The sequence below is a fragment of the Brachycentrus maculatus genome, unplaced genomic scaffold (assembly GCF_059751285.1).
Source record: "Brachycentrus maculatus isolate JH-2025_06_01 unplaced genomic scaffold, ASM5975128v1 h1tg000419l, whole genome shotgun sequence".
Classification (NCBI taxonomy): Eukaryota; Metazoa; Arthropoda; class Insecta; order Trichoptera; family Brachycentridae; genus Brachycentrus; species Brachycentrus maculatus.
Genome location: NW_028281167.1, coordinates 234,650 through 245,316, shown reverse-complemented (window position 1 = coordinate 245,316; position 10,667 = coordinate 234,650). Strand labels below are relative to the sequence as shown.

General features: G+C 33.6%; 1 protein-coding gene across 1 annotated transcript in view; it reads right to left on the bottom strand.

The window, feature by feature from the left end:
• Positions 1 to 4,104: 4,104 nt before the first annotated feature.
• Positions 4,105 to 10,667, bottom strand: part of LOC148302742 (facilitated trehalose transporter Tret1-like) — a 53,510-nt gene continuing 46,947 nt past the window's right edge. The window contains exons 4-5 of the mRNA XM_088271070.1: positions 10,398 to 10,585; positions 4,105 to 8,359 (exon numbers count right to left, since the gene is read on the bottom strand). Of these exons, the coding sequence (XP_088127196.1) occupies positions 7,325 to 8,359; positions 10,398 to 10,585 (1,223 nt within the window). The 3' untranslated portion in view covers positions 4,105 to 7,324. The remainder of the gene's footprint in view (positions 8,360 to 10,397; positions 10,586 to 10,667) is intronic.

Here is a 10,667-nt window from a genome sequence, read left to right as displayed (position 1 = left end):
CTTCTGTATGTTCAACAAAAGCAACACCGATGGTTAAAGATATCATTTCAACTAGATCTACACGCCCTACAATATCTCCCACACGTTTGACTGCAAGACCTCAAGGTGTTGAAGAAACACCTTCAAATATCGATGATTTTGTGACTCCTGAAGACCATGACAAAACCCGATACCGGGATAAACACATACACAATAATTTCTATTTTAATATTGGTAATAACATAGTCAAGTTAAAAGATTTCTTACTATCACTTTTAAAACATAGCAACACTTCGAGTGAAGTAACTTTTGATTAAACGTCAATTCATTTGAATGTCGAATAACAAGAAATGTCTCTGTAACCATTGTTATCATTTTGTTATATCTTAAATTTAAGGACTATGTTCTAGAACATTTTGCAGCTTTTTGTCCAACGTCAAGTTTTTCAGATGTCTACACAATACGATTGAACAGTTTAAGAAAAGTTTTTTAAGTGGTATGGACATGTGGAGCAAATAGATAGCGAGAGAATGACTGAGAATGTGTATCTGGCAAATGTGGATGGGAGAACAGAACGAAGACGGCCGATAAATATTCGGCACGATCAGGTCAATCAGAACCTAAAATTTGGTGATGTCAAAAGTCCACGTAATTGGAGGGCATGTATGACTAGATGTATGGATGTGAATGAAGCTAGGAGTGTATGTTAGGACAACAGAGTGTGGTGTTCCATCCTCTTTGCCTACCCTTGCAGAAACGGTGTGATGGTAGTAGTAGTAGTAGTAGTAGTATACAATACGACGTTTATAACAAATAAATGCAATTTTTGGAAGATTTGGTGTATTCTTTGATTTAAAAAAAACCTCTTCTGAAACAACGAATCATGTATGATGTGTATGTATCATGTATGAGCAGCGGCGTGCACAGATAATTATTATGAGGGTAGGCAGTAAAGGTAAGTAGCAAGCAGTGGCGTGCCCAGGGCTTACCAGTTAGGCAAGCCCATTATTTTTCAGAATAAAATCTTCTTCTCCGTCTTATTCCTCATTGCTGAGGGTTGTGACCCTTGCAGAAGCAATGACTCTTCTCCAGTTATCCCTTGACTGCGCTGCACGTAGCGCATCAACCATTGAAGTGCCTGCTGCTGCCTTAATTTGATCGGTCCATCGTGTGGGGATCTTCCTCACTCTCTCTTTCCCTCTAGGCTACCGATAACAACTAGTCGTTCCAGGCTATCCTCGTTGCCACGCACAACGTGTTTAAAGAACTGGAGAATCCGTAGGGTACAGATATTGGCCAGAGTCAAGCCATCCAAGCGTAGCCAGAATAAAATAGCGACTATGTAATTTTTTCCACATGAATTTTATTTGACCAGCAACCGGGTTTCGTCATAACTGACACCACCAGTCCGATGATGTCGGTTACGACGAAACCCGGTTGCTGGTCAAATAAAATTCAAGTGGAAAAAATTTCATAGTTGTTATTTTATTCTATAAAATGCAGTTCAACCAAGGAATGTCAGGACAAAACTTTATTTAAAAAAACAATATAAAGATAAACAATGTATTGTAATGAGTGTAAAAAATGCAAAGATGTAATTTTTGTATGGAATAGCCATCACATTGAAATAAAGAAAATGTTGACTGCAGTAAAATACGTTTCTAATAGATTTTTATTTTCCACTGGCACTTCGTGATGGAATTGCATTTTAATATATTATTAGATTAAAACCAATATTTTTAGCTTTTCCACTTTATTTTTATTTGACCAGCGACCGGGTTTCGTCGTTACCGACATCATCAGTACATCGACATCTACAGTACCAGTCTGATGATGTCGGTAACGGTAATAAAATGTCGGTAACCCGGTCGCTGGTCAAATAAAAATAAAGTGGAAAAGCTAAAAATATTGGTTTTAATCTAATAATATATTTCAATACGTTTCTAATCCAACGAGTTTTGTATATCGACTGATTAAACTTCCTTTTATGTAATTTAACAGTTGTGATATTTTTAAATCAGGAGTAGGTCTTTGAGACCTTGAGATGTAATCATTTCTTTTTTTTTAATAAAATTCAATGCGCTCACCTTTCCATTATAAATTAATTGCTTCAACCACTTTTATAAATAAAACAAATAAATAAATAAAACAGCACAAACGACATCGGCCGTATCCGAATTCATTATGACATTCAAACAAAAATGTGCTTACGAAAAACGTAGCGAAGAACGATAATAATGCGAAAACTTATTCAAATCTTAATAATTCCTACAATTACCGTATTTAATTATGGATTTTCTATTATATTTTATATTTATGAACTCTACAAAGGCATAAAACTAGTTGATAAGCATCTGACAGATGAGTAACAGATAACAATAATGAAATACGTTCGTTACAAATATTGCGAATTGTAGCTTAAATTTCTTGTAGCTATGTTCACGCTACCGAAGCTGGCTTCCAAACTCGATACAAAATGCCATATAGGTACCTACATTGTACGGTTTAAAGTTATGTTTTTAAACCAAATCAACTATGCGTTTTGCTGGAAGCAGAAGCCCAAATTGAAGCCAATGAGAGCGAGCGAGATGGCTAATCATGTATCGCCTGCACCTGCAACAGACAGGGCGAAAGCCGAATGTTTACACTCGGCTATCTCGGGTAGTACGAAAAAGCGCGCGATAATTTAAAAACAGGCATACATTAATTATGTATTTTTAATAATTGTTGGAGTTGTTAGGCAACCCGGGCTTCTGGGCTTCTAGGGTAGGTCCGCCACTGGTAGCAAGGTAAGCTAGGCACTGCTAACTGGGGTAGGCAGTAGAGAAAGTAAGGTAAGCTGGTACTACTTAGTAAGGTAGGGTAGGTACTTGTTGTGTTTTTATATGTTATGCGGGTAAGTTTGGATAGGCACTGCTTTTATGCCTATTTAGAAGGCACGCCCCTGTGTATGAGGTATCTATCACGTATGACAGTTAAACAAATCTTATACATATGTAGAATCGTTGTGAATAAAAATAAGATCAAAAAATATATATATAAAAAACTTTTTTTCTTGTGTATTATATATTTTATTCACATTTATAAAATAATGCAAAAAAATACATTTTAATTTTTTAACAATTATTTTGGTAGTAGTTACACATACATGTGTATATATTATATATTATATTACATAATTGACTCATAATAAGTACTGATAAAAGTTTAAAAACTAGTTTTACAAACACAAAATAAAATATTTATTTAAAAAATATATGAGGAAAAATATTTACTAAGAAATATCGATGAATATGAATACATAGCCCTAATCAAATATAGTTCAGGCTACGTATTTTTTTTCTTTTACTGGGTGGCGCAAAATAATCACCTTATCAGAAGATGTTATAGTTTTTGCAAATGGCGTCGTACGTCAATCATATTTGACATTTGTAAACTAGACAGCTGCAGTTTACAAAAAAATCAGGGTTGCACAAAATTAATCATCCAATTTTTCATGAATATTTTTTAAAAAAATATAAATAATGATTTTGAGTCATGGGATACTTTATTTGGAGCTTTAATTTTTTTCTTCTGTTAAGTGGAAAAGATGATATCCGTCAAGTGGCCGTCAGTGTTGATACACATTTGAGCCCATTTTATATCTTTCTGTATACTGAAGCTGTCTAGTTTACATATCGCTCACTCTTTTCAAGAACGTCATAAATCAAAAATCGTCAATTTTCAGCTGTGCATGTTTTCAGAATGCCCAGAAAATGTACTATATCCCAGCGAAAGAAGCATAATTTTAACTTAATATTTACCCGCTACAGGGCAAATAGTGTTGTTTTTGCATTTTGAAGAAAAGGTATTGTTTAATTATTTTTTTAAATAAACTAAATATTTTTCAAATGGAGAAAAAACCTTCAGGTTTTACCTAAAAATATCTGTTGCTCAGAAAAAAGTTCAATAAGTGGCTTGATATTTATTTTTAATACATTGTGTTATATTTTTAAACTTTAAAAACGTTCTCCTGAAAAATCAAGTTTTTTGATTTATGACGTTCTTGAAAGGAGTGAGCGATTTGTGAACTAGACAGTTGCAGTATACAAACAAATTTAGGGTTGCAAAAAATAAATCACCCAATTTTTTTTATGAATAACATTTTAATTAAATAAAAATAATGATTTTGAGTGATGGAAATCTTTGTTTGGAGTTTTAATTTTTTCTTCTGGTAAGTGGAAAAGACGATATCCGTCAAGTGGCTGCCGCCAGTGTTGATACAAATTTGTGCCTGTTTTATCATTTTTTGTATACTGCAGCTGTCTAGTTTACATATGTCAAATATGATTGACGTACGACGTCATTTGCAAAAATTATAACATCTTCCGAAAGGGTGATGAATTTTGCGCCACTCTGTATTTTAGGATACATTCATATTTATGATAACGGTTCAAACGATCACCAAATAACAGTAAATTGGATGCCTAATCAATTGATTTTTATTAAAAAAATATCATTTTTAATTATCCAATATAAATAAATAATCATTTATTTTTCAATTATCCAATGGTCAATAAAAGGTACAGGTAAAATACAGGTGGAAAAAGCTAATGTAGTGGTTGTTTTAGCATTTTTATTATACAGTGAACCCCTCTATAACGTTGAAATTGCAACCGCGCTATCGGAGAGATCGTTATATGGGGTTAATGTTTATATCGTATTTTTTTTATTTTAACCATGGATGAAATGAGTAATTTAAAATTAAAATACAATTTTAACAAATTAACTCCCTGCAACGTTCCATCCAATAACGTGGTACCTATCTCAACGTTATAGGAGGGATTACTGTATTGAGTATGATAGGGTTATAGCATACATATTTTTTAAGAAAATTATCATAAATAATGCGTCAGTCAACCATAGAAATCTCTTCCATTACGTCATTCCCCGCAGGGGTAGAGGGGATGGAACGCACCATTTACAGAACATTTTCTCAACATTCTTTCATTTTATATTTTCAATGGTAGGTCATCGCCATCTCAGACATCTCACGTCACTGCGACCTGTGTAAATCTATCGTGACGCAACAAACATACGTCTCCTTATTTTGTAATATTAAATCTATATATTTTATTCTTAACTAAAACAATAATTTTCATTAACTGTACATAATATTAAAACATATATTTTAATTATTTAGCACCGTATAATAAGAAAGTTAAGAGCAGCCTTATGATATATTAATTATAAAATAGTTCAATTCATTATACAGGTGTAACAAAAAGTATGGTTAACTAAGAAGTCAGAAGAAAAATATAACATGAAAGAACTATTATACACAGTATGTAAAAACATGTATTTTATAGATCGTGCTTTTTGGAAAAAAATGGATAAGCGTTAACGATTCACAAAACTCGCTAACTAAACTTCATGACGTTTCTCTGCAGAGGTACGCAGAAAAAATAGTACAAAGGTATTTGCAAACAAACTTAGTCTCTTCCTCATTCATACATACCCGATCATTCCGACTCCTGACCTGTCCACTTTTAAGTAAAATAAAGTTTTCTATTTTAAATAATTGACCATGCTAAGTTTTCCTCGGTTTTCCTCTGAACCTATTAATATATTACCTATCTGAACCTATAGTATAAATGCTGACAATTTAGGACTTGAACGATATTTTACGTTACACTGTGTTTTAATTTATTAAATAGAAATATGTGTAAATAATATATATTAGATAGATATTGTATTAAATTGCAAGAATATATCTTTACTTACAGTCTTATTTAAATGCGAAATGGTAATAAAAAAATTTATGACTAAAAAGTGTTACATTGAACTTCCTTTTTATACAATATCGAAAAAAGTCATGTTTAAAATGGTTCAACATTCATTTAACAAAGCCTGAAATGAATTTATTAATAAATGAACCTTCAAAAAGTAAACTATATTTATATAAAGTATACTTTTAAAGATTCATCTTTTGTTCTATCCCATTAAAGGAGAGTTCAGTATATTGATTTTTGAAGAAAACTGAATAAATAAATAAATTTTAAAATCGTAAATTTAGTTAAATATTGGCCTGATTTAAAAACAACAAAAAAATCGTCATTCATGTACATTTTTTTAAATAAAATCATATTTGGATAAAAATCGGGTATAAAAATAAATGCTTTAAAAATTATACAAGTAATAAAAATTCACTGTAAATTAGACAATACACAAAATATTTCGAAGAAAACATAAGTTCAGTTTTAATAATACAGAAATAAATAATAAAATAATATTTAACAATATGGATAAAAGATTTAGAGTGAATTATGTTCATATGAAAAAAAAAGGAAAATATATTTACAAATTGAATTTTTTTCATATTTTTCAAATTTGTCAGCCATTTCTATTGAATAAGTAATAAACATATATATTTTTAATTTTGATAGCGAAATGCAACTCGTAAGACCCATTCAATAATAATAACAATGATTTTGGATAATTAATAAAGCTTTGTATGCAGAATTCCAATGTGGGCATAAATATCACACTAATTGGGTAATTTATATTAAAATCCATATCAATCAAAATGTCATCGTTCGTTTGTTAAAAAAATTAAATCTCCAATGTAATTCACGGATTGCTTTGAAATTTTGACGAAATGTTGCATTCAAACACGCGAATTTTTTACTTTATTTATTATCTATCTATATAAATTAAATTTTTAATGATAGTTTGTTCATAATTTTAGATATCCCTAAGTTATACATCGATCTCTTTTGAAATTTGGTGTTTACTTATGACATGCAAAAAAATGTTTTCGTTTCTTCAAAAATATTTTTATCGCAATGGCAGCGCTATCTGTTGAAAATAACAGCAACACACTCTAAAACTGAACATTTTTTATGACAGGAAGCGTGTTTCTTGACAGCTGCAACGACTTATTTGTATTGTTTTCGATTGATTTGTTGTGTGATGTATTTTAATATTCTCATTACTTCACAAGCATCATGTAATGAAAATTTCTTTCCGTTTAACTAGAATGAGCCACAGCAACGCATGGCAGGATACAGGTAGTATTTATAATATGTAATATCAACAGTTTTCAGTTGAATTGAAGTATTAAATTCTTAATAAATAAATATTCTATTACCTAACAAAACATAAATAAATTTGATGGGATTAATCAGTCATTATTATGATATTTAATACAACTAACATTTTTAAATCTATAAAAATATTTAATACTTACGTAATTTTTACATTTTAAGTATAAATGGCCACTTTCGAATGCAGGCTTTTATTGTAATATATAATTCAAGCCTCCTTATGTATACCAAAAATAAATACTATCTTAGAATATCCTTAATTATCTGTTAATACAAACAGATTCAATATACTTTGGGTCCATCTCGTCCATTTCTCGTCCCTTCGTTTCAGGGACGAATACGACCACGAAACACAACCCGCATATGGAAACACCGGAATACAACCAGAATGTTCCATATAGACCCATGGCTTCTTGAAAGTCCACGAAGGTCTTCACGCTCACGAATGCGCAGAGATAGCTGAACGTCGTGGCTAGAGCACTCCCGAGGCTTCTGAACTCTAGCGGAAAGAGTTCTCCTATAAGCAACCAAGAAATTGGACTGATCCCGAGACTGAAAGCGATCGTGAAGACTAGCACACAAGTCAAAGGCACCCAGTCGTACTCTCCATGTAAGCTGGTAGTAGCCGTTATCAGCGTGTGTCTGTACACTTCTTCGTAGTAAATATACGACCCGAAGCTCGCTAGAGCCAAAGACATAAGCACCCCACTCGAAATCAAAAGCGGAAGCCGACCCACTGTGTCTATCAATAGCCCAGAAATACAGGATGCCAGAATCTGAACAACACTCATAGCGATAGCCCCAGAATGTGGGCTTATACCCCCGAATGTTTTTCTAAACACAGATACGGCGTAAAAGCTAAAAGCGTGGGCGCCGCTGAACCTTTGGAAGAGCATCAAGCCGCAAGTTATCAACACTGGGCCTGTCAATCTCGAAGAAAACATGCTCTTACTGAAATACTGGCGGGTGTCTGATATCCTTTTGCTGGCTAGGATGTTCGTTCTTATCGTGGCTAGTTCTTGCCTCACGTCCGCTTGTGGTCCTCTTAGCCATTGCAAGGACTTGGCGGCGTCTTCGTCCTTTCCTCTGAGCAGCAGGAAGCTGGGAGTCTCCGGGAGGTAGATGATGCATAGGAACAAGGCGATTGGAGCGCATGCCACTACCAAGGCTAGCTGCTGCCAATCCAAGTACGCTCCGGCGGTGAAGCTTATCAAGATCCCGATCTGGTTTAAGATTTTCAGGAGAGATGAGAGACAGCCTCTGACATCAGGGCCGGCAATCTCGCTGATGTATACCTGGAAACAAAGATAGGGAAATGTTTTTAGTATACTAAATGTGGAGGTCCTCCCCAAAAAGTCCTCATCAAACGTCTTAATCGATACATTTCCATTAGAAATAATTTTAAGTAATCAAGAATTCTAGCTTGTAAAATTGTTACGTTTTGGTGCGATTTCATGATTTCATATTGGTTTAACACAGGATTGGTCACGTTTTATCGCAACTTTAATTAAGATTTCGATAGAATACAGTAAACAGAACAGATTTGCATTTAAATGATTTTTTCTGCAATATTTGTAAGGTAACTTTTTGGTGAGGACCTCCACAAATATACGTGGGCAGAATGAATCAACGCAACATACATTAGAATTTAACAAAGGTTTTTTAATAGCGTGATACGCTTTCAATGATGTCATTACATCAAAAGAACCGCCCTAGTTCCACTATTAAAACACGAAAATGCGAAAACAATTCAATACTTAGAAAAAAATAAAAGAATTATATTAATTATATTATTGGGGTTTTGACCTGTCATCGACTAGTACGAGTGATCTCTTTGTAAGATGTAATTATGAATGAACAACCATATAAATAGAGTTCATAGAAACATTCATATATGGCTCCAGAGTATCTTAAGGAGCTGTATATTCCAGATGAATTGGTTGATAGACGTCTCACGCCTCGATCGGCTACAACATCTGCAATGGGCAAAGTGATCTTACCAGCTCGCAACCAACGCACTAAATTTGGCGAGCGTGCCTTTGCTGTTGCAGGACCGACGGCGTGGAATGCTCTTCCACCAATGGTCAGAAATAAAGAGAGTGAGATGATCTTTAGAAAAAGACTAAAAACACATTTGTTTGCTAAATCATTTCCGCGATAATATTTTCCCCAATTCATTCATAGTGAAGCGCCCTTGAGGTATTTTTTTACGAAAATGGCGCTGTATAAGTTATCCAAATTTATTATTATTATTATTATTGTTATTATTTATAACATTTTTTAGTCATAAGGACTTAATGGATACGTAAGCTTTGTAGTAATATGGCTGAATCGTTTATGAATGCACGTGAGATTCATTAAAATTATTTCACGTACAGTACTATCAAATGCTTTTAAAATATTTTTTTACCTCTATTGCAACCAGTTTTTATTCAATGATAATACTTGGAGCTAGTACAATATTACACAAAGTGTATTAAATGATCGCAATATTTTGATTGTGTCCTAATCATTGTTCATAAATCTGGGAGTTATTTTTATTGATATTTCAGCATAGATGAAGATGAATTTATATATTTTTTTAAATACTCATCGCAATCATAGATTGTGCCGAAAACAAGCATTTGAAAGAAGGTGTCAATTAAAGGATAAATACAACAACCGAATATTTCAGTAGTGTGATTATCATTTGGTAGAATCATCAGAATGTTACACGTGTGTAAAGCGATCACTTAAATCAGCCAATGACAGGTCGTAAGCCCTGTAAATACCCAGACGTTTATATTCTTTTTCATCTACGTGAAATCATTATTAGTTATTTTGTTTATTAAAAGTATTTTTCAGTCTATTATTTATTTAATATGACCCTGGACTGGTACCTGAGGCGGAAGGCTGATCACCTTTCCTTCGTGTATTTAACGATCAAGATAACACTGCTTCTATACGATGCAGTGCCCTATGCACCACTGTGTGCGGATAAGGGTTAGTAGTAGTAGTAATCGTTAAATTTGGTATGGTAATATAACACTATCTTTCATATTAACTTAGTGATCTCCCCTTTCCTTTAAAAAAAAGTAATGTCCTTCATCATGAGTTCCTTCACTTACGTCATTTGCATCTCACGACATACCACCATTATCAATCCTGTTTCGTTTAGAAAAGCTTTTGAACCTGTTTTTACGACAATTATTTTTTTTCTTTCTTTTTCGATGATTTTTAATCTTGCCCTGTTGAAATATCAATATGTAAAACGATCACTTAAACCGGCCGATAACAGGTTTACGACCTGTTGGCTGACCTCAAAACGCTGTTCAAATTTCTAAAAGTACACACCTGTGACACCATGGACACGATAGCGCATAGGAAGCCAGCCACCAGAGACGTCGCGAATAGCATCTTCACGGAGTCTGCGCACATCGTGAGAAGCCAGCACATAGAGAGGGGAAGCGATATGACCAGAAGCGCTCTCCGTCTACCGTGACGCATAGCAGCTCCACCGAGGGCACCGCCAAACAACGCACCTGAAACCAAACAAAGGTTGCCATCAATCATCAGTCGACAGAGACAACAAGAAGATCAGGATCATCCAGCCATCTGCAGTTG